The sequence below is a fragment of the Mytilus edulis genome, chromosome 12 (genome assembly GCF_963676685.1).
Source record: "Mytilus edulis chromosome 12, xbMytEdul2.2, whole genome shotgun sequence".
In the NCBI taxonomy this organism is placed as follows: domain Eukaryota; kingdom Metazoa; phylum Mollusca; class Bivalvia; order Mytilida; family Mytilidae; genus Mytilus; species Mytilus edulis.
Genome location: NC_092355.1, coordinates 18,372,697 through 18,398,579, shown reverse-complemented (window position 1 = coordinate 18,398,579; position 25,883 = coordinate 18,372,697). Strand labels below are relative to the sequence as shown.

The 25,883-nt window shown below is 32.1% G+C and overlaps 1 protein-coding gene across 2 annotated transcripts; it reads right to left on the bottom strand.

Moving 5' to 3' along the window:
• Positions 1–1,337: 1,337 nt before the first annotated feature.
• On the bottom strand, positions 1,338–21,630 carry LOC139497906 (protocadherin-16-like). 2 transcript variants are annotated; one of them, XR_011657762.1, is made up of 13 exons: positions 21,468–21,614; positions 14,549–14,725; positions 13,749–13,907; positions 12,624–12,773; positions 11,636–11,761; positions 10,780–10,968; positions 10,077–10,270; positions 8,258–8,612; positions 6,761–7,145; positions 5,259–5,296; positions 3,619–3,741; positions 1,778–2,075; positions 1,338–1,643 (listed from the first exon to the last, which is right to left on the bottom strand). XR_011657762.1 is itself a non-coding variant. In XM_071286145.1 (12 exons), exons 1-11 carry the CDS (start codon positions 21,532–21,534, stop codon positions 3,626–3,628), a joined length of 1,956 nt encoding a protein of 651 aa, XP_071142246.1. In that variant the 5' UTR covers positions 21,535–21,630; the 3' UTR covers positions 1,338–2,075; positions 3,619–3,625. The 2 variants fall into 2 exon arrangements, 1 of the variants encoding a protein (XP_071142246.1); XM_071286145.1 differs by having other exon boundaries at positions 1,338–2,075; positions 21,468–21,630.
• Between the last annotated feature and the right edge of the window lie 4,253 nt (positions 21,631–25,883).

Below are 25,883 nucleotides of genomic sequence, written 5' to 3'. Positions count from 1 at the left end.
ATAAGCGGTATTGGCTGAACAGATATTATTACACTATTCAAAAATAGCAAATTGACATTTGACATTTATGAAATCCTAAATCAGCGTATTTGTCATATGTATTTGGTCTTCAGAGGGCACGGTAGCATTTGTTGGCCCATAAGGGATAATGATAGCCTTTATACAATTTCAACCATTTTCTAACACTGCCAAAATTCTACATAAACAGTTAACTGAAGAACTTTCATTGAGAAATGAATTTAAATATGTATCATGGTTGTTTACTTTTTTTGATATCATTGAAAACACAAGGCCACTACTGCTTTTAGGTTTTTTATCATGCAGTGAATACAAAATTCTCAAAAACTCATTTTCACTTGTATGTTAAATTATTTCTACACCTGATTCATCCCCCAGTTTGAGAACGTATGTTCAGTTGATACTGTATTTTTGTCCAATCACTCTGTTCAGATACATTGACTTAAGTCGGGTACACAAAAGAGCAACCTAAATTCTGGAATGCAAATACTACCGTGCTACCTTCAGTTGTTGATCAACATAGTTTCACAAAAAAAGGGAAGTCAGATCAGAAGCAGACGACGACCGTGTAATATTCTTGATTACAAATTGAAACGGATACAATAAATTAAAGTGATTACTAAATTAAACATGTTAAACAGACAAGAGTATTGCTTCAAAAGTGCAAACAATTATGATCAGCAAAACTAAATTAAAGTAAATCTCGCATCTGGTGCAAGAAAATTAGTACCGTTAATTTTATTAAAGAGATCGATAAAAGCACAATACGTTTTTTTTAAGTTAAACCCGAAGGTAAACATGACCATTGTAGTCGAGTGAGCAGTCACATTTCTGCATGCTTTATATGTATATAAGACCATTATGCAATAAGCCGATTAAGAAAAAAGTAAAATCACAGAAATACTGAACTCAGAGGAAAATTCAAAACGAAAAGTCAAGAAGAGCTGAGCGAGGAAACAAACACTACAAAAGAAATACAGTATAGATATCAATTTCAGCGAAAAACTGTTTCATGTCGGCCATATCACTAACTATGACAACCAATCACCACATTTCAGACGAAAAACCTTCAATCGTCAAATTCATATATCCTTTATAGATCTACATTAACAAATTATATATTACCTAACACGTTTGCAACACAACACCTAAAGTGCATTATAAATTCTCAAACCATTCAAAGGAATTATGAGATGGTAATCGAATTCTGAGTTGTCAATCATATATTCTACAATAAAGCTATACCACAGGCAATGCCTTATGCAAGGTCGTGCTCACTGTGTCACTTGGCAACGGAAATATTCAAAAGAACGACATCATAGTTGTAAATGCTTTTTTTTATTATCTGGGGGTCGTATAAAACTACATTTTAAAATGATCTCTTGAAAAGAAATCAATAATATACAACAAAATATTAAAATTTCAAAATGCTTTCATTATTAACTTGGGATCGTATAAAACTACATTTTAAAATGATCTCTTGAAAAGAAATCAATATTATACAACAAAATATTACAATTTCAAAATGGTATTATTATTAACTGGGAATGGTATAAAACTACATTTTAAAATATTCTCTTGAAAAGAAATCATACAACAAAATATTTACTTAACATTCCATTTATCTATGAAATTGATGAAAGTAAAACACACGTATTTTTTTATTTTGTCTTATATATAATATATATATATATTTAATTTTAGGGTTTTATAAATAATGACAAGATAATGTAAATTGATCGACAAGAGAAAAATCCACGATTCAATGGATACAAAAGACTGCATATCAGTCAAAAGGATGCATAATTTTTCATTCAATTATATTAGATTAAGATCTCTGTCTCACATTACGTCCTTAGATCTTATGTATGTGATGCAAAAAATCGACTTGAATAATTTCGGAAAATCTGTTTAATTCATTTGTTTGATTATTTAAATTATGATCAAAATGTTCAATAGCCACACACAGTACTTATAAAATGAATTCAAATTTACGTAGAGTCGTCAATATGGTGCAGACAATCTATACAAGTTAATCTTTGCTGTGTCAAAATAATCTGAAATGATAAAGAATATGAATTAATTAAGCAATGGAACAATAAGTATGATTTAAAAGAGATGGTAATGTATTTGCACTTTAAATACGGGAATTTGGTGGCGGGGTGTTCAATAAAGAATTCTTTATTTATAGGCCACATTTCTTTATTGTTTATACAGTTTGCCTATTATTCTCAATTTCTGTATATCTTAACACCCAATTATTCTCTATTCTGTATATTTTTGCACCCAATTATTTTCTATTCTGTAAATTTTGGCACCCAATTATTCTCTATTCTGTATATTTAAGCACCCAATTATTTTCTATTCTGTATATTTCAGCACCCAATTATTCTCTATTCTGTATATTTTGGCACCCAATTATTCTCTATTCTGTATATTTTGGCACCCAATTATTTTCTATTCTGTATATTTCAGCACCCAATTATTCTCCATTCTGTATATTTTGGCACCCAATTATTTTCTATTCTGTATATTTTGGCACCCAATTATTCTCTATTCTGTATATTTTGGCACCCAATTATTCTCTATTCTGTATATTTCAGCACCCAATTATTTTCTTTTCTGTATATTTCAGCACCCAATTATTCTCTATTCTGTATATTTTGGCACCCAATTATTTTCTATTCTGTATATTCTGGCACCCAATTATTCTCTATTCTGTATATTTTGGCACCCAATTATTTTCTATTCTGTATATTTCAGCACCCAATTATTTTCTATTCTGTATATTTCAGCACCCAATTATTCTCTATTCTGTATATTTTGGCACCCAATTATTCTCTATTCTGTATATTTTGGCACACAATTATTCTCTATTCTGTATATTTCAGCTCCCAATTATTCTCAATTTCTTTACATCTCAGCACCAAATTATTCTCTATTCTGTATATTTTGGCACCCTATTATTTTCTATTGTGTATATTTTAGCATCCAATTATTCTGTATTCTTTATATATTTCAGCACCCCATTATTCTCTATTTTTATAAATATCTAACTCCCCATTATTTCCCATTCTTTATTTTACAGCACCCAATTATTCTCTATTCTTTATTTATTTTAGCACCCCATTATACTCTATTCTTTATATTCTAGCAACCCATTATTCTTTATTCCTTTTCTTTACACATTTTTCTGTAGTATTGTCCCACTTTTCTCTTTTCTGAAAACCCCATTCAGACCTCAAATATATCACACTACAGTAATTAATAATTCTTAGACAAGGTGTTGTCAGATCGTTGTAAACGAAGAATGGACAGTGGATTGGTATTCAATCAGATTGTGATGCTCGAGACCAAAATATTTGAAAAACCAAAAACTAGTACAAACGTTAAATTGCTGATAAAACCAATAAGAACCAAAAGTATGCCCAAACCAGTACAAGGTATTTTCATAAGCTTAGATCGACATCAAAAACCTTTACATGGGCTCGTTTGTATTATTATAGTTATGCTATAAGAATCAATTCCACCAAAAATTATTTCTTTTTATAAAAAAGTTCAATGAACTCAGGAATTACTAAGTTCTTTTATTATATATACCTAGCTGTTACAAAGAGAAATTCTGTGTCTTGTCGGTATTGTTCCATGCAGACCATCCAAGGTCGGCTGACGTACTGCTCACTGGAGTTATAGGAGTTGGTGAGGGGGTATCACCTTCATATTCTGTAAAATATATATTTCTTTTATTTATATTAGCACCAGAACACACCTGTAAGACTGAATTAAAGTACCTATGCCTTATTTTTAGGCTGGATTTTAAGTACTAGTATTCGTATTGATATCTGATGAAGTCATGCTGATTGTAAGGTGCACAGTTTTGTCTGCTTTCAATTTTTTTTCTGTTTAAACCCGTCCTGTTTACTCACAACAAAAAACTTACTGTAAACTAAATTTAATTTTTTGACTAAATAACCAAAATTAATAGTGATATTGAGGTGGAAGAAAACAGACTTGTTAAATTGTGTATTAAATCTAAAGTGTCACATAGGTATAAAACCACTACTGGAAGAATTACGTTTTATTTCAGGCATGTTCAAAGCCAATCTGATTAAAATGCAGATATAATATGTCGACGCTATTAATGCGACAATTATACCAACGGATATAGAAAGGTCTATATAACAGAAGGTACAACGAAGCTTGCAAGATCCTTTGAAGCAACATGTGGACAGATAATCTTTATTTCAATCAGCATAGAAATTATAACGAAGCTTGTCAGATCCTTTTAAGAAACGTGAAGACAGAGGATCTATATTTCAATTGAAACAGAAAGTAAAACGAAGCTTGCCAGATCCCTTTGAGCAACGTGTGGACATAGGATCTATATTTCAGTCAGAACAGAAAGAAGAACGATGCTTGCCAGATCCTTTTAAGCAACGTGTGGACATAGGATCTATATTTCAATCAGAACAGAAAGTAGAACGAAGCTTAACAAATCTTTTTAAGCAATGTATGGGCAGATGATCTACATATCAAACAGAACAGAAAGTAGAACGTAGCTTGATATATCCTATTAAGCAACGTGTGGACAGATGATCTATATTTCATTCAGAACATTAAGTAGAACGAAGCTTGCCATATCCTTTTAAGACACGTGCGGACAGAGGATCTATATTTCAATCAGAACATTAAAGAACCAAGCTTGCAAGATCCTATTAAGCAACGTGTGGACAGAGGATCTATATTTCATTCAGAATATTAAGTAAAACGAAGCTTGCCATATCCTTTTAAGACACGTGTGGGCAGAGGATCTATATTTCAATCAGAACATTAAGTAGAACGAAGCTTGCCAGATCCTATTAAGCAACGTGTGGACAGAGGATCTATATTTCATTCAGAACATTAAGTAGAACGAAGCTTGCCAGATCCTATTAAGCAACGTGTGGACAGATGATCTATATTTCAATCCGAAAATTAAGTAGAACGAAGCTTGTCTGATCCTATTAAGCAACGTGTGGACAGAGATTCTACATTTCAAACAGAACAGAAAGTAAAAAAAAGCTTGCCAGATCCTATTAAGCAACGTGTAGACAGATAATCTTTATTTCAATCAGAATAGAAAGCAGAACGAAGCTTGCCAGATCCTTTTTAAAAGCAACGTATGGACAGAGGATCTACATTTCAATCAGATTGGTTCAAAACCAAAACTTTATGAATATACAATCTAAACTAGAACTTACCATCACTTTCATCTAGGTCATTGTCAAGAGTGAACTTTCTACAATGGAAATTGTAATAATTATATGGTTCTGCATCAACTAGAACTGTTTTAAATCATACAGACGTTTGCTCTAATTCATCTCATTTACAGCTGTTCTACCCTTGAACAGATTGGTGCCTATCCCAAGTCTGGAGCCTGTAGTTCAGTAGTTGGTTTACTGTCTGTCATATAATGTATCAGTTTATCATTTTGTCATAAATGTTCATCATGTAGTGTTCTTAATTGTTTCACATTCTGACATTGCCAGGTCCTTAATAGCTGACTATTATATATGGGTTTTTGCTCATGGTAATAGGGCGGACTGTGACCTGTAGTTACTCAAGAACAGTTATAGGGAAGAACTGTTAAGGTGGTACATAACACTACAGGAAGATAACTCTGTAAAAAGCTGAACGTTTTATATCACGTCCTATTGTTAAGGCAATATTAAGCTTCCAAATGATCAAAATGTATTCAGTGTTTGTCAAATTGCTATATATCCAATGAAATTTTTCCGATAAAGTGTGTGGTTCACGTTTTTTGAAATTTTTACATTTTTGTCAAAGGGTCAAAGTAAATATTTTGTCAAAATTTTATGAAAATTAAACCAGCAAATTAATTCTATTTAAGGTGCTTGGTACCACCTTAAAGATAGATCTATGACAGATTTTATGACGGTTCGAAAGAAATATTAGAAGTGATCCCATCTATATTTCACTTGGAGTAAAAGAAATCAGACTGTGTTTTTGTTTTCCGTCAAAATGATCATGCGTTCTTTCATATTTTTAAAGAATTTCTATATATTTGATGATTTTTTTTTTTTAGTTATTATTCAAATAAATTCACCTTGTCTGCTAGAAATATGGAAGTTCTTTCACTTCTAATGGGCTTTTAACTATTGATAATTAATCTCACTTCCTTTTATTTACTATGATAAACTATTTACATATTACCGACTTTTGACTCCGGAGTATATATTTTTTCGACCTGTAACCTACTCTTTGTAAGGAAATTATGGTACTCTGTCGAAAAAATATTACAAAAATACCGAACTCCAAGGTAAATTTAAAAAGGATAAATCCATAAAAACGGTCACTAATTTACTTTTATCAATCAACGGAATGAATGGAAGAAAAAGTAAGAGCAACCAAAAGAAGTAATATCAAGCTTACAATCGAACAATTTGAGGAAACAATTAACTGTGTTCCGATATATTGGTCGAATAGAAAACATAAAACCGTTGTTTATTTTCCAAATTGCACCGATTGTTCGTTTGATTTTACTTCTTTTAGTTGCTATAGCTTGACGTATAACCAGAATGTCCTATCACAGAGGAGGTAACTTGTCGAAAACATATATACTCCGGAGTCAAAAGTCGGTAATATAAAAATAACATATCCAAAAATATTTTCCGGAGATGATACAAGTATTAAAGATTTATTCTATAACAGAAAGTTACCAACTCTTATAACAAAAACATACCTGCGCTTTGGAAGTTTACACTCGTTGCAGGATGAACATATCTTGAAAAACATGTGTGACCGATAAGCTTCAATAGCAAGGAATATACCAAGCCCGAGTAAGATTATCATCAGAGCTGAGAACCAGGCCACATTTGCTGATGACTCAAAGAATGTAATATTTCTGTCAGTTGTCGTTGTAATAGATGTAGTAGTTGTCGCCTGTATAACAAAATCTACTACAACAGTATCCCTTGTGTTATTTTCATCGTAAGCTCGTATCTTGACAGATAAAGAAGTTCCAGCAATAGTATCATTTACCGCTTGCTTAAGATACAGGTTCCCGGATGTGTCGATACCAACATAATCAGAAAAAGCTCCACTTGTCACCATATACGAAACAACACCTTCGAAAATAATGATAAAGGTATCTATAAACTTGATGCTATATTCACAAGTGTAGAACCGCTTCAGATTTATGTAAGTCTTGTAACAAATGAAATATCATGATCATGCTTACTATTCAGACGAATTGGTCGTGTTTATGACTACCACTGGTCGATACATCTGCTATTAGGCTGGAAGTACCAAAGGCATCAGAAGTCCAGTAGTCAGTAGTTCGGTACTGGCATGAAATTACAGATATTGTTTGAATAAAATTTGCTGTTATAGAATTTTTTTAATCATTTGAAATTAATGAATATATCTCCTTCATTTAAGCTGATTTCTTGTCCAATAGTTATCAAAGGTACCAGGATTATAATTTTGTACGCCAGACGCGCGTTTCGTCTACATAAGACTCATCAGTGACGCTCATATCAAAATATTTATAAAGCCAAACAAGTACAAAGTTGAAGAGCATTGAGGATCCAAAATTCCAAAAAGTTGTGCCAAATACGGCTAAGGTAATCTATGCCTGGAATAAGAAAATCCTTAGCAATGTGGCTACAATTTAATTTATTTTTGATTTGGTCATCTCTTCATTCTTTACATACAAGTTTTGGTTTTTCAAACCTGTTGGCCTAAACCATCACTTTAAAGACATTTATTGTCAAAATGCAAATCTGGTGCAATAGAACTGGTACCGTTGGTGGTATTGTAAGAACTGAAAGAAGCATTACTATTGGTCCAAATAATAGGATGGTTTTTTTCATTCGAACTATGGTTGTCTCATTGGCAATCATACCACATCTCCTTTTTTTATATGTTGAAATAAAACATATTCCATACATTGGAATAAAAACCAATTAAAGCATAAATCATAGTAACAGTTTATAAAAGTTTCCTCCTGTTCTTATGGTATTGGGATATACCTTATAGTTTATAAACAAATTGTACAGCACTTTGAGTTAAGTGTTTACAGCTGTTTAAACATGTCTCTTTGAAAACGCTTATGCATAGCACTTTGTTAAAACAGGGCCCCGGTTAGCTTCAACTGGTTTTTGAGGTCATGATTTTTTTTTTATTTCAGAGCTTATCCGATTTGAAATAAATAACAATAAGATCTATGAATACTCACCATGGGAACCAATATCAGCATCCGTAGCAGTCACCGTACCCAGAATGGTTCCTATGGTATCATACGGTGACATGTGAAATTCGTAACTGTTCTGTGTAAATTGTGGAGTGTTGTCATTTATTGTATAAATCAGTACTTCAAGCACAGCAGTTGACGTCATTGTACCATCTGTTGCAGTAACGCCACACGTCACAGATGACGCAACAGATGTGTCGTCACGATCATAGTTTATAGAAAGAGTTACCTCCCCTGTGGTTGTATCTATGTTAAAAGTTGGACAATCAACTCCGTATGTCACGGCATCGCCATCTGGATCAGTCACGTCGTACTTTGGTGTTCCAAAGCTTGTTCCTGCCTATATAATCCACAAAGAGAAAAATATAGAATTGAAAGATTTCCCAAAAACGTTCTGTGGTTTTATATTTGCGGTTGAGGGAAAGAGATGAAAATACTAACAGGGAGAGGGGACAAGCTTAACTTTAAGTCAAATAAAAGGACAACATGTACATCATCACAAAAAATACTTAACCATAAAAAAAAACCAGGAAACCAGTGAAGGAACAGGAAATACATATTTCTTATATTAGTGACATATTTCTTATATTAGTGATAGACTTGGTAAATTTGTTTTCATTGTGTATATCCACTTTGCTACGTGTTAGTCATGGCATTGTCAGTTTGTTTTCATTGTGTATATCCACTTTGCTACTTGTTAGTCATGACATTGTCAGTTTGTTTCCGACTTAAGAGTTTGACTATTCCTTTTGTATCTTCGCCTCTCTTTTTATGTGATACTAAAAGGACAGTTAAAATATTACGAAATAAATATAAACAAACTACTTCAAAAACAAAATCAGTCAAAATGAGGTAATGTTAACAGTTTCACTTGCATATCGTCACGTCAATGATGATTCGTTTTTTTTCAGGAGCACGAGGATTTCATTTGTTTCTTTCGAAATAATAAATAACCGGGTAATAAAACTAGGTGTATCGGTACGACAAGTTAGCAAAAATAAGCTTACAAAAATACGTTGTTTCTCTAAATTTTCAAAGCCCATATTTTCGGCAAAAACCTGCGGAGCATGACCATCTATAAACTGTAACTAATCATAGTGAACTCACATTCTCAAATTAAGCGCAGTATGTGAAGGCGTTTAATAGAAAGTCCGTATATATGTGCATTGTGGGATTACGGAATGAAGAGTATTGGTAAAAGAATTAATCGAGCGAGTTAAATTACCTTAACAATTAAGAATCATAATAAAAACCCTCATCAAAGTTATTTTCCCTCTATCAAATTGTTGTAATCACTCTGTGGAGTTATTTTTTCATGACTTAATGCATACCTTTTTGTTATTATACAAACTGATTAAAAAATACCACACGTTGCGAGGTCGTACGGAATCTGACTCAGACCTTACCAAGTAAAGTTCAGAAAGGAAATAGGGAATGTGTCAAAGAGAGAACAATCCGACCAAAAAGGAGAGAACAGCCAAAAAGCCACACAGTGCTATAAGGATCAAGCGTAAGGACAAAATGTATAAGGCTATATATCGACAAGTTTAGAGTTCCTGAGTCATACGTCTTAAAACAATTAAAAGTATAATTTTCGTGGCATGATGTTCATAAATCTCTCAAACATGACACATTATAGGACTATCTTAATTTTTCTTTTACCGTATCTTCATTTCGCTATCATGGTACATAAACCAGTGGATTCTTTTAAAGATTAGTATTATGTTACGGCATATAAGCACGTACACCTTTAACAGATAGGACTGTTTCAATTATTGTTGCGTAGTAATAACATTAATCTTACCGCTGCCTCTGGTCCACTCAGGGTGTAAATAGTCTTTGCAAAAGATGGCGCCTCAAAGACGTTAGCAATATTTATCGTTAATGTTTTTGTGTCTGAAGCGGAACCGTCCGATACTGTGACTTCTGCTGTACACGAACTGAACGACATCGTGTCATAATCAATGTTTGTTGTCGTAGATGTACTCACTAAACCAGCTGCAAAACAAAGGCAACAGTAGTATACCGCTGTTTAAAAGTCATCAATCGATTGAGAGAAAACAAATCCCGTATACTAGCTAAAACCGAGGGAAACACGTCAATTGTAAGAGGAAAACAACAAAACAACAAAACACTTTAAGTCCAACATAAAACAAACGAAAATGCAACATACATAGAATCGAACTATTCGATAACAACTGCCATATTCCTGACATGGAACAGGACATTTTAAGAAAATCAACATCATGTTCACTCACAAATTCATTTTAAAGAGTTCGATACTACTTTTCAACAAGTTATTTAACTACCTTGACTACCAATGAGGGTCTTTGACTGTCGTTCTTTAAGTTTATTGTACTGTAAAAGCGTTGACTGAGGCACATGTTGTATGAAGCGCGAGGAAACGTTCCGTATTTAAAATGTGCGCTCAATAGTGGAACGAATGCAGGATTTTTGTTTCTTTTTTATTATTTTGAAAGAGTAACTGATCGAAATACAAAACTTACTTGACGAATCAATAGAGAAGTAATTAGAAGCAGTCGACGGTGTAAATGTTGCTGAATAAGTGTGAACGTCACCAACATCCGGGTCAGTAATGGTGACTTGGTACACAGATGACCCTAATGCACTGTTCTCCAAAACAACGGGAACATATGACTGAATGTTGTTGTCTATAACAGGTGCTGTATTCAAACCTTTAATAAAAGAAATGTTATATAAAATTAAAGACAACAATAATGATATTTGTTTTGCTGAAAATAAAATTGTGTGCTACAATGTATTATGTTGATAAAAGGTATCACGTGTTTTATAAGACAATTTGAAAGTCTTTTAGTTTCTTGTTCAAGGTTGAAAAGATGGGAAAAGAATGAAATGAGGCACCTATCATACCAGTTTGTGAAACCAAAAAGAAACTCGAAATTTGAAAATGTTTGAATTATTACTCAAGCTAAATACTAAGTCTAGGTGACTTTGAATGATAAATATAAAGGTACAAAACCTACATGAAATATTTCTTACTGGACGCTCACAAACAACGATTAAATGAAAATGTTAAGTGGGGTATTGTTTTTCTTCATTTTGTGTAATGCATTTTATACAGTATTGTGATTAAATGAAAACAAATCACACTAACAATATTTTTGCTTTAAAATGAGTTAAAGATTATAAAAAACCAATTGAGTAATTTAGGAGAAACTAATATTTAAGAATCTGACTGTAGTGCCAGCAATGTAGAGTATACTTTAAGGCATCTGTAACAGAGAGACAATGGCAGCAGATAATGCTTAACTGAAGTCTGCTGGTTCAGAAAGCACGTTGGAGTAGGGATTTGTATGTCTCGTGCACTACTTATATACTAACCTGTGACGGTTACAGTCAAAGAACGCGGTCCTATTTGATTGTTATGACTGTCCGCCACTGTAATTCTTAAATCATAGCTTCCTACGCTGTAACCAAGGAAACCACTCGTAGTAACTACCTCGCCAGCTGAAATAGCATTTCAAATCAAATATCTAAAGCTAATAATACAAATTTTAAAAAGATCCAATAAAAGAAAAAATTAATGAGTTATCTTTTTGGAGTAACTAGGAAAGTAATCTTATAACACAGTACAAAGAACGACAACTCTTAACGTTTGCTTTCTTTGTTATTCATTGCATATTACACTTTATTTCAGTCTGTTCAGTCCATCTCATGAAATCAATAAACCTTGTGAATTCGTCAATATCAAAGATTTTCGTTATGTTACGTCATAGGATAACTAATTATAACACGACGAAAGCCACATAAGGAGCTGGATCTGCTGTTTACCCTTCCTTAACATCTGAGGTCACCCCAAGTGTGTGGATGGGTTCATATTCTCAGTATTCAGTTTTCCATATTGTGTTTTGTGAGCTATTATTTGTCTTTTTGTCTTTTTCTTTTTTATTCATTGCGTTGTCAGTTATTGTCGACTAATGAGTTATGGATGTCCCTTTGATATATTTCGCCTCTTTTTTTAGATGAAAAGCTACTTTTAAAGAGATGTTTTATTTAATGAAAGAGAGACAAAGGACACCTAGGAATTATTCGAACTCATAAATCAAATACAAACTGACATCGCCATGGAAAAAAACAAAAACGGAAAAAAAAGTACTTAAAACTATAATAGTGCATGATAATTACAAAGGGAATGAATTCCTATGAACGACTGGAAAATGGGAATCAGTAAACATCGGGCGTAGCAAATGTTATTTGTTCCGAATCGGAAGACCTCGGTCTCAGACGGGAATTAATTTTAAGCATTAACAACCGTTGCTTATATTATCACGTGTAGCTTTTTATAATAATAATCATTCAGAATACTTACAATCGAAAATTTCATATGGACATGTTGCAATAATACTAAGAACATAACAGTCCATTGTAAACGTCAGCTGATCATTTTCTGGGTCCGTTGCTAAAGCTGTGAAGACCAAGGTACCAGTCGATGTTGTAGAAGTATCTAAGGTTGTGTAGTCTGTCAAAATAATAATAGTTACCACATAAATCGGGCTTAAAAGTTATAAAAAATAAAACAACTCTGCTGTTTTGAACTTCTCCTGCGGTATTATCAAACCTACCATTGGCTAGGACGAACAACACGCACACAAATACAACAAACCATTTAACTATGCAAACAGGTCTACGCTGATATCTTAAATCAATATTTCTTTGTTGTCTATTTCTTTTTACTAGCAAACTACAACACTATGTTGATCCGAACACCATTGATTAAAACTATAAAGGTTTGATACATGTAGGGTAGAAGGGCGTGTACTCATTATGGAGATTTGGTCTGAAAAATAATATTGCTCAATTAAGGGGTTTGATAAGGTAGCTGGCATTGACTCACTATAGATATTTGATATAGCAGAAGGGTATTTACTCACTATGAAGGTTAGATTTTGTAGAAGGGTATTTACTTACTATGAAGGTTAGATTTTGTAGAAGGGTATTTACTTACTATGAAGATTAGATTTTGTATAAGGGTATTTACTTACTATGAAGGTTAGATTTTGTATAAGGGTATTTACTTACTATGAAGGTTAGATTTTGTAGAAGGGTATTTATTTACTATGAAGGTTAGATTTTGTATAAGGGTATTTACTTACTATGTAGATTAGATTTTGTAGAAGGGTATTTACTTACTATGTATATATATAGATTAGATATGGTAGGAGGGTATTTACTTACTATGTAGATTAGATATGGTAGGAGGGTATTTACTTACTATGTAGATTAGATATGGTAGGAGGGTATTTACTTACTATGTAGATTAGATATGGTAGGAAGGTATTTACTTACTATGTAGATTAGATATGGTAGAAGGGTATTTACTTACTATGTAGATTAGATATGGTAGGAGGGTATTTACTTACTATGAAGGTTAGATATGGTAGTAGGGTATTTACTTACTATGTAGATTAGATATGGTAGAAGGGTATTTACTTACTATGTAGATTAGATATGGAAGGAGATTTGTTCTTGTCAATGTTCACTGTAAAGGTTTCTTGAGTTGTGCTCACTCCATCCGTACACCGCACAACAAGACTATACGTAGACTTAGTGTCGAAATCTAAGTTTGGCATTGCTTTCAGATACACTCCATATTCTACAAAAACAGTATATATTCTGTAAAATGAAGCTGTACATCAATTGATTTGGAACATATAAACAATGCATGCAGAGGCGGATTTAGGGGGGGGGGGACCCAGGGGGCCCGGCCCCCCTTTTTTGGGAAAAAATTTGGCTGCTTATATAGGAAATCATTGAAGCGTGACTGGAGCGGGCCAGTCAGTGGGCCCCCACTTATTAAAATTTCAGAATCCGCCACTGGCATGTTTGAAAGAACATAAGGTTAACTTTGGAAAGTATATGCTTCATGATTCCGCGTAGGTTTTCAGATCAATTGTTTAAATAGAGTTAATTCATTTTCTCTCAAGCATATCTTTTTCAAAGCCAGTACAGCAATATTTTTCAAATTGATTTTTGGTTTCAATTTTAAAAAGTTGTCCATAGTATTGTATAAGAAAATATCTAATCATACTCTATACGATGGAGAGTTGTCTCATTGGCAATCATACCCCTTCTTGTTTTTGTATAAAAGTGTGATCAATACTACCCCAACAGAGAAACATATATTTGAATTCAAAGGAAAGAAATCCATTTTCTGGTATTACAAAAATATAAAAAAAAGTCTCTTTGTATAAATCAACAGTACAAAACAATCTCTATTTCATAAGATTTACTTACGTGCTGTGCTCGGGTCCAATTTCACCCAGAATTCGGTTTGAGAAGGGTTCAGGTCACATGTTGGGGTTTGACCCGCTGTAACCCCTGACAAGGTTATCAATGTTAGCTGGACTTCATCAGTTGCATCTTCAGATATTAATTTTGTAATTATTCCATCACTGAAGTTTATTATCAGAGCTGTAGAAACGAAAAGAAAGTATTGCAATACAAGTTTAATATGTTGTTACACTAAGTCAATATATGTGGGTTTTGTAACCCCAGATGAGGACATGTGAAAAGTCTGGATTAACCATCAATGTAACTCCATAAAAGCAGGGGAATCTAAATCCGCCTCTGATGCACTAAATATATTATGCGAGATATACCAAATTAAAGGCCCGAAAGCATTTAGAATCTTATTAAATAAAGTCGACAAAAGGTTTTGATTTATCATAAGTCAATACACATAGTTGGTATTTGTAATGAAAACTCGTAGATTTTATCTTATCGTGCATGAACATTTGTCACATGTGGAGCAGGATCTGCTTGTCCTTCCGTAGCAGCAGCGGTTACAACTTACAAATTCATTGTTAACTTTTAAATCGGAAAACCCTGAGGGAATCGAAAGAAGAGCTGGTTGTGCTTGCATCAAGACAGATTACATTTGACATGAAAATAAAGACAGATTACATTTGACATGAAAATAAAGACAGATTACATTTGACATGAAAATAAAGACAAATTAAGCTACTTTCTGTTGTCTTTAATTTATAACACAAAAAATTTCCATAAACGTTCGGTCGATAAAAACTCGTTCTTACTCACCATAAGGAATCAGAACGTGCACATATTGATTGATTAATTGTTGGTTGCTTAACGTCCATTTGTAAATATTTCATGCATGTTCAGGATAAAGAAAGTGCATACAAATACACTGGCTAATCCATAAACTTATATTATTTTATTCACGATGGACATAATTGAATCTGTACATATCAATACACATAATTACTAAAAACAGATAATAGAAATTCAATTAGTATTAGGTATGTACAAAATAAAGATCTCTATCCTTTTCTGTACTGCTTAATGGCCCGATACTGATTGCAGTGAGTATACATAATTTAATTACCAGCCTATATAACCAAGCGTTTGTCGCGGATTGTTGTTTTCCATGATAAGGTGGTACATGTACCAAACACCTTGACTAACATTAATATGGCTCGTTTAATTTTCATTATATGTTGACAAAAAATATTTGCTTTGACCCTTTGACAAATAAAAAAAATTTCAAAAAACCTGAAATACACACTTTATCAGAAAATTTTCATTGGATATACAGCAGTTTGACAAGCACACATTTTGATCATTGAGAAGCTTGATATTTCCTTAAGAATATAATGTGATTAAACAGTTAGCTGATTTTTACAGAGTTGTCTCTCTGAAGTGTTATGTACCACCTTCGTGACCTTGATTAAATGATAAGATGTGTCAGGATGTTAATCAACTGAGTTTTTTTCATATTTTGTCATCCCATGGTCTTTTTATAACTAATTATACGGTATTGCTCATTGTTGAAGGTCGTATGGTGTCATGTCTTTGTAATCTGCTATTTGGTTGTTTTTGAATGTTTTATCATTAATGCCAATCATACCTTATCACCTTGTTTTATTGACAATATATATATAATTAAAAAATTAATTATCTTAAAATACGTTCAGAAAGATGTTTTTTTTTCTTTTTATTTTTTTGTTGTTGATTTTTGTTGTTGATTTTTTTGTTTTTCAAAACTGTATAGATATGGCTAATTTTTGAAGACCGTACGATGATGTAGTTATTAACAGACTTTTTCGTTAGTCTATCATGGTTGATATTTGTTTCCTGTCTAACAATGCCACATCTCCTTATTTTTACTTACCTAACCAAATTGCAGTTTAGTTTAAGTATAATTTTTAAAATTTGTTCAATAATCGAATATAATTCTTGAATAAAACGAGTTCAAATGAACTAACGAAACAAATATATATTTAAGTTTAAATTTTGATTGTGATTTATGTTGATGTTCTACCATTATATCAATTTCATATACACTTTGTTACTTTGATATATTTTATGAACAAAACAGTGAATTTTATATAGAATTGAAAAGACTTTTGAATTAGTTTAATACCTTCATGTACATAAACTTATATTTATATTTATTCTGTTCATGTATTCAATGACAAATATCAAAGTTAAAGAGTTTCGACGACGATAACAAGGGAACAAAGGACTGAAATACAATGGCTTGTTGGATATCACTTGGAACTGTTTTACCCTTTGGTAAGATGCATATACAAATATTTACAATTGACAAATCAAATACCAAATGTTTAGAATAGGTAAACCTGACCAAGTACGATTATCAAATAAAGTTTAACATGAATTTAAAAAAGATAGATATCTTTGCATGTGGTTCTAGTTCGGGTTTTTTTTTGTGAGAAAAAGAGTTTTCCTTGATACTGTTTATGATGTGAAGTACATTTCACGGAACTTGAATTGGTTGACTTTTGTAATACAAACACTAATATTATTAAAAATATGTTTATTGGTACAGTCATGTCAAGAATGTTTGATAATTATATTGAAGAATGGAAAAGTATTGTTAGTTCATCCTCTTCCAGACGGGGAAATGGGCGTAATAAATTGAGAACCTATAATATTTTTAAGCAGGAGTATGTTGTTGAAAACTACTCCTGTCAATTCCATTTTTGTGTGTGTAGTGGGTTTTTTTGTTGCTTTTTTTTTTTTTTTGTTGATGTTGTGCATGTATCGTTTTTGTGTCATGGATAGATACACCATATCCTTTGTGTGTGGTTTTTTTTTTTTTTTTTTTTTTTTTTATTTTTTTTTTTTTTTTTTATCATTTTCATATTTATACACATATCGAATAGAAAGTCCAATAAAGGTTTGACACCTTTTAGTACGTTCCCAAACAGTTAGCTCATTTCTCTTTATTAAGAGTTGTTAGGGTTACATAAAAAATAATCCACGTAGGTTGCATGTACTTCTTCGTCATTTGAAATTGTGAGTAGTCGTTTTGTTAATTATCATTCCACGTTTCCTTATCTATTGCTCGACATATGTCATATTCTGAAACATATTAGGTATCAATATAGAGTGCATGTGTAAGGTCGCTGATTCGATTATCGTCTTTGTTTATTCAAAAATTTTAGTTTATGCTCCAGCTTCGCTATGAATACGCTATATGAGCGTAAGAGCACATATTTATCAGCTTAGCGTCAGACAAATATACATAAAGATAAGGAGATGTGGTATGATTGTCAATGGGACAACTATCCACCAAAGTTCAAATAAAGTGGATGTAAGCAATAATTATAGACAGCTGTACGGCCTTCAACAATGAGATAAAACCATACTGTATGGTCGGTAATAAAAGGCCCCGACATGGAAAATTTGAAAAGTTCAATCGAGAAAACTAACGGCCTAATTTATAACAAAACAATTAACGAAGAACAAAAATGACAGTCATGAAATAACGACAAGGATTTGTTTGAGTAGGATGATATATTATTTTGATGATTGAGTGCAAGTTGTGGATATCAAGTTTAAAGTACATGTACATCTATAATACTAAAATTACGAGGTCCAATTTATCAGCCGTCATCACGTAAAAACGACGAATCAAAGAATTCAGCTTTATATATAACTTATATAGTACAAAGGTGTAGATCAAAAATTACACCACTCCAGGCCCTTTTGTTTTCCACGTAATTAATATTGCCAATAATTAAGAAGTTCCGGGTCAGGTCCGATACCGATATCAATATCAATATTATATTCACCTGTTACCTATTACCTTATCTGTACGTTCGGCATCTAACAGGTGCACCACCAAACGGTGTATTTAGGATTATGCTATATACACGGATCATAATCACAGGGTTGACACTCACGGCCGACACTCGGCTAACCGAGAGATTGGTCGGTTAATCTATATTGAGTATATGGCTATATGGGCGATTGGTCTGTTAATCGGGTTGGTTATACGTCTGTTAAGAGTAAAACGCTTAATTTAATGTTAAACTCTATTAAATATACAGATTTTTGGCATGTTACAAGAACCAAATCAAAAAAAGAAAAGTGTCTGACAAAATGATATCTATCATAGAACATTTTGCACTTGTAAAAACATTTCTTAGTCTGCGCAGTTTTCGAGTTCTCGTGTTTTCGACTTCGCAATTTCGCGTTTTCGCCATATAGAATATGTAAGGCGAAAACGGTAAAGCGCTAAAACGCAAAATGGCACTAACCTGCCACCATAGTTGTCCGCATGTAAACTTCTGGAATTTGTCACCAATATAAGTACATCTCAATCCGTTACTGTTTCAACAGCCATCGGTGTTTCACGCGTGTATTCTTAAACAAGTATCATTTTTCTCTCGTTTTTAGCAATGTATCACCCTCTACTGTCCTTACATATTATTCTATATTCTGCGTTTCCATCCAGATTCTCTCGTATACAGTACATGAGGGTCCGGATTGGGGGTATTGTTTATTTCTGTATTCTTTCAATTTTTATGTCATTTTTTTCTACATTTTATTTATCTTACTCATTATTCTTTCTTTATTTTTCATACTTTGTCATCCCAATATATTTTACTTACTGATGTTTAGTTACATTACGACGTTTATCTCTGATTTATATACTGGTTACCAATGTAGATGACAAATTTGTGTCATTCATGACAATTAAACAGAATCAACATGATATATGCGATCATTTTTGGATGAAATTGATATTACTTTAATATTACACTTTTTGAAACCATTTTTTATCAATTTCAATTTCATGTGTTGTTTCCGTATATGTTATGTTTCATTGCTCATGTGTTGTCTTCGTATATTTTAGCCGCTCGTCTTGAGCCTACTCATTTGATCCGATAACACCCCATATAGAAATAAAATTATACTTTAATTGCCATTCATAACTCTTAACAGACCAATTAACAGACCGGGTTTTATACATCCGACCCATTAACAGACCAGGTTTTAAATAAAGATTGATTCATGTCACCAAAATACAGATTTTCGTGTCGATTTTTCACACAATGATATAAATATGGTTAACAAACATAATGCCTTAATTTCTTTTTTCGATGTTCAAAATATTGAATGCAAGTAAATTTAACCAATGTGTAATCTTGTGTACATTTTACGTGTGTAAAATGTGTATAAATTTATTGATGAGTAACCCGCCTTTTCATTTTATAGATCGTAAATCGAAGCTAGAAAAATAATAATTACACCACTGAATTCAGTACATTGAATTGTTTTGTTAGACATGAATACTTTTTATGATGAAAATATATTTAGAAAGTTATACAATGAAACATGCTGAACTTTCAATGATTTTCTCGATAACACCTGATTAACAGACTTTAGCCAACCCGATTAACAGACCAACCGCCGATATAGCCGCATACTCAATATAGATTAACCGACCAATCTCTCGGTTAGCCGAGTGTCGGCCGTGACACTACTAAATTCAATCATTGTCAAATTGTTACCTATTGTAGTATTTTAATAAGTAAGACTTTCTAAGATAACAATACGAATACTAAAAATCTGGACTAAAAATAAGGTGTATATAGGAACCGTTTTCAATTTGTTAGCGGGCATGACATAAAACAGTGAATCAAAGAATTCAACTTTATTTATAACTAACATAGGATAATGCTGTTGATTCCAGGACCTTTTGTTATCCAACTAATTAATGTTACCAATAATTGATAAGTTCCAGTTCGACGGGTTCAAACAGAAAGATTTGAAAGCAGTGAAAACTGTGTATCTTATAATCGGCATGACTTTATCAGATAAAAAATAATACTAAAATAAGGCTTGCGCATAGTTATATACTTTAATTCAGTCACGGACCCGCGATATCACGGGTGTGTTCTAGTATAATATAGTATGTCGTATAGTACGGTATATTCAGCAACATTCATGTGTCATCGTTTTCAATTTACATGAAATATATGTCGCTGGACGTTTAGTCGCCATTAACCCATATGTTTATAAACTTTCAACACGAGACACCAGATACAAGGGTGGCAATTTGTTTTTCAATTTTCATTTAGATTTCATTATGAGTTAGTACTACATGTATGCATTACTATGAATGTGTACATGTATTAGCGCAACATCATTTTTTTGCTGTAATCTTTGCGGGTTTATTTTCCAAACATGTTGCGGTATATCGCAAACATGTGGGTAAATTCACAATAATTTGCGTAAATTCACAATAATTTGCGTAGATTCACAATAATTCGCGTAGATTCACAATATTTTGCGTTAATTCACAACTTTACTCAGCAAATTACGTTTTGCATTATTTTGCTATCTGCGTAATTTCGGAAAGTTTGGGTTGTGTTAATTTATAGTTTCTTCAACTGAGTCCAGTGTTTTAAGTTTTCTTCTCTCACCCTTAACTTTTTTTAACCAGAAAAAAACAAAACCCTATTTGTTTTTTTTCGCAATATTATCAAAACCCAACAACTCATATCAACAAAAAATATCTTGTTTTTTTTTTGCTTTGTATTTTCTTATTTTACGGAAACATTAATATTATTGTGATTTTTGTTTATAAAATTTAGCTTATAGTTTTTATTTAGTCGAAAGTGTAATGCTTATTATTGCGTCTTCTATACTTCATTAATCAAAATGTATATAATAACAAATTTCAATATTTCATATTATTTTTTTTATATAACATATACAACTTTTAGAAGAGTTTATTATTCATACAAAATATGGAGAAATATCTAACTTATATACAACACGAATCTTGATTTCTAAATTATTAATTTCAATTTAACGTTACTTAATAAAACTTATTGTTAATATATTAGAAAAAGTTTAAACCACATTTACTACTTACCAAAAACGGTGGATGGAAATAAAAGTAACAAAAATGATAAAAAAATATGTCCGTTCATTTTTTTCATCAAGGTATTCACAACTTAAGCAAAACTATTAATTTCTCACAAAATTTGATTTAACCTAGTAAAATACCAAGTTACCATACTACGTCACATGACCGCTTTATGAAATTATTGTTTAATATGTAAATATTTTTTTCTATAATTCAAAAGCAAAGATTTTTCGACTAGTTATGAATTACAATACATAATACAATAACCTTCTGTCTTGTATATTATATACCTAGCTAACAGTTGTTCATTTATTGACAAAGCGCGATCATTTTTTTTTTTTACTATAACATTATTTGATTTGAGTAAGCAAATTCAGATAAGAAATTAAATAACTGTAAACATAGGTTTTCTATTAAATGTACATGTATACATGTATACATTTGAATGTATTGAGACAAGAATATAATGATAAACGTCAAAATCCAATTGAACAAGACAGTATTCTATTCTTTGATCTTTATATATACATGTAATAGAAAACAATTTCACAATTTCACAAATTTCACAAATTTCTAAAGATATTTTAGAAATATGACGTTGGACAGGTTTTTAACAAAGCGTGTGGATTTTTATATTGAAACTTCGTAAATTAAATAAGAGTGAAATTTTATTAGATAATTGATGAACTGAAGAAAATATAGGGTATACGGTCAGTTAGATAGGAATAAAAAAAAAAAACGTTGCTTCTTTTGCAAATGAAATGTGCTTTTAATTTACTTTTTTTGATTGAGTTAATCCTTCCAATTGATATTTTATCGTGTGTTTTTCTATGTTCTGATGTTATACGATTGTTTCAGAAAAAAGGGAGAAGGTTTGGTACCATTAAAACGTTTAATCCCGCTGCAAATGTTTGCACCTGTCCTAAGTCAGGAATCTGATGTACAGTTTATGTAAATTATACGTGTTTCTCGTTTGTCATTTTAATACGCCCGTAAAAATTTTGACGGGACGTATAATGGTATACAAATGTCCGTCCGTCCGTCCGTCTGTCTGTACGACGTAAACATGTCGCACCGTAACTTGAGAACGACTTATCCAAATTTCATGAAACTTAACATAGTTGTTCCTTATGATGGTCAAATGATCTGTATACTTTTTGGTGAAAATAAGATTAAAACTTTTTGAGTTACGGCACTTTGTAACTAAAACAGGGGTGTGTTTTTTTTCACATGTCGCACCGTATCTCAAAAACGATTCTTGATTATGGCTTAAAACTTTAAACACTTCTTAGTTATATTAATCTTAATATCTGTATACTTTTTGGTGATGATTCAAAATTTTATTTTTGAGTTATTGAGTATTTTGTAAAAAAGGGGGAGGGTTTTTTTACATGTCGCACCATATCTCAAAAACGATTTATGATTATTGCTTAAAACTTTACACATGTCTTTGTTATATTAATCTGAAGATCTGGATACTTTTTGGTGATGATTCAAAATTTCATTTTTGAGATATTGAGTATTTTGTAAAAAAGGGGGAGGGTTTTTTACATGTTGTGCCGCATCTCAAAAACAATTTATGATTATTGTTTAAAACTTTACACACTTCTTTGTTATATTAATCTAAAGATCTGTATACTTTTTGGTTTTGATTCAAAATTTTATATTAGTGATATTTAGTTTTTTGTAAAAAAAAAAACAGGGTTTGGGGTTTCACATGTCCCGCCGTGTCTCAAAAACAATATATGATTATTGCTTAAAACTTTACACATGTCTTTGTCATATTAATCTGAAGATCTGTATACTTTTTGGTGATGATTCAAAATTTCATTTTTGAGTTATTGAGTATTTTGTAAAAAAAAAGGGGGAGGGTTTTTTACATGTTGTGCCGTATCTCAAAAATAATTTATGATTATTGTTTAAAACTTTACACACTTCTTTGTTATATTAATCTAAAGATCTGTATACTTTTTGGTGATGATTCAAAACTTTATTTTGGAGTTATTGAGTATTTTGTTAAACAGGGGAGGGTTTTTTTACATGTCGCGCCGTATCTCAAAAAAAATTATGATTATTGCTTAAAACTTTACACACTTCTTTTATATTAGTGATATTTAGTTTTTTGTAAAAAAAAAAACAGGGTTTGGGGTTTCACATGTCCCGCCGTGTCTCAAAAACAATATATGGTTATTGCTTAAAACTTTCTCAGAAACTATTTATGACTATTGCATAAAACTTCCACACAAGACGTCGGGCGTATCATGCGCTCATGGCGCAGCTGTTTATTTTTATATAGATTAGACCGTTGGTTTTCCAGTTTGAATGGTTTTACATTAGTAATTTTGGGGCCCTTTTTAGCTTGTTGTTCGGTGTGAGCCAAGGCTCTGTGTTGAAGGCCTTACCTTGACATATAATGGTTTACTTTTATAAATTGTTATTTGGATGGAGAGTTGCCTCATTGACAAAATTACCACATCTTTCTATATCTAATTAAATTAAGCTATTGCTTTATTTAATTAAAGGCATATGTCAGCGGCATGGGAATAGACTAACATATTGGAGAAAGCTTTAAATTTAAAGATGACAATCAACAACAAAAATTCTGTAATCTTATACTTTAGTATATAGTCAGTGTCCTCTATCAATTTCACTTTTTGCTTGAATTATTTTGTTATTTTGTATTGCCAAAAAATGAGAATAAAATCAAAACGCTAACCCCCCCCCCCCCCCCTTAACCCTAATTATATAACCTTTTTTAAACAAAATATTTTAAATGAGATTTTGAGTCAAATTTTAATTTACCTCGCTTTCATACTCTCTTTCCACAGACACAAACACTCTCGTGTATGTGTACATATACAAGATGAACGGTCGGTGCCTTATTTTTTCAAATGTAGCAAAAGTATTGAAGTGAAAAATGTCATAAACAAATTTTGAATTTTGAATTTTTTATAGTGTGTGTTTTAAGGTAAATGTATTTGAATAAGTATAATTGAACTTTTTATGACAAACAAAGAATGGTCAACATTGAAACACATCAGTGTCTTGTTTTATGGGGGGGGGGGGGGGGATTAATTATTCGCAGAAAAAAACCCAACCTGATTCATACAAAACAAAAATTTACTAAGATGTTTGATTTCATGATTGACAATTTATTTGTTGCGTTTTGAGTACGTTTGTCTACAAAGAATCGGCATTCCAATAGGAAGCCAACTGTGCTTCACTACTTGATGGCTTGTCACTTTATCTATATGAGGGTGACTTCACAGATCAGAATTAAGGAAGAATAAAAAGAAGCTAGCATTATCTTTTAACCCAAAGTTCAACTAAATGAATAATTCAACTTTGGTTGATTATGCTGAAGTATCTAAAGGAAACCATAGTTCAAATTGAGTAGCTACTGGTATCGACCGTGAAACAAAAACCACAGCAAGAATGAATGAATTTGACAACCACCAAAACTCAAAACCAAAAAAAAATCCCACATATTTTTTATTGACTTTTTACACATACAAATATAGAGAAGTCAGCGACGATAATCTAACCTGGCTGTTAGATAAATAAAACTAAGCATGCCGATAAATTAGCTGTGAGTATGTAGAGTCAACGATGAGACGAATCCGTTTTTAGGATTGGTCAATGCATGATCTTTGCTGACTGCTTTTAAAATTACCATAAAATTGTAAAACCAATCATAATCTGTTTATCGCTATTTTACCTATGACGACGTTGACAATTTCATTAGCAACGCCACGTGCCTCCTTAGTTTCTAGCGATAATTTTCCATCTCAGAGGAGCATGATATGAAAAATTATCACAAAAAAAGATGAAAGGAAAAATGCACAAAATAGCGATAAAAACAGATATTAAGAGACATTCTCTGTAATAAAATTGAGAAAGGAAATGGTGAATATGTCAAAGCGACAACCACCCGACCATAGAGCAAACAACAGCCGAAGGCAACCAATGGGTCTTCAATGTAGCGAGAATTCCCGCACCCGTAGGTGTCCTTCAGCTGGCCCCTAAAATATGCATAATAGTACAGTGATAATGGACGTCATACTAAACTCCGAATTATACACAAGAAACTAAAATTTAAAATCATACAAGACTAACAAAGGCCAGAGGCTCCTGACTTGGGACAGGCGCAAAATTGCGGCGGGGTTAAACATGTTTATGAGATCTCAACCCTCCCCCTATACCTCTAGCCAATGTAGAAAAGTAAAAGAATAACAATACGCACATTAAAATTCAGTTCAAGAGAAGTCCGAGTCTGATGTCAAAAGATGTAACAAAAGAAAATAAATAAAATGACAATAATACATAAATCACAACAGACTACTAGCAGTTAACTGACATGCCAGCTCCAGACCTCAATTAAACTGATTGAAAGATTATGTCTTCATCATATGAATATCAGGT

Bases quoted from the DNA above. Each gene is read 5' to 3' on its own strand.
- LOC139497906 (XM_071286145.1), bottom strand. From the start codon at position 21,534: ATGAAAAAAATGAACGGACATATTTTTTTATCATTTTTGTTACTTTTA. The intron at 10,969-11,635 runs GTTAGTATATAA...CTTTTATTAAAG, and splicing joins TTTGACTGTAACCGTCACAG to GTTTGAATACAGCACCTGTT. The intron at 3,742-5,258 runs GTAAGTTCTAGT...TATATTTTACAG, and splicing joins TGACCTAGATGAAAGTGATG to AATATGAAGGTGATACCCCC.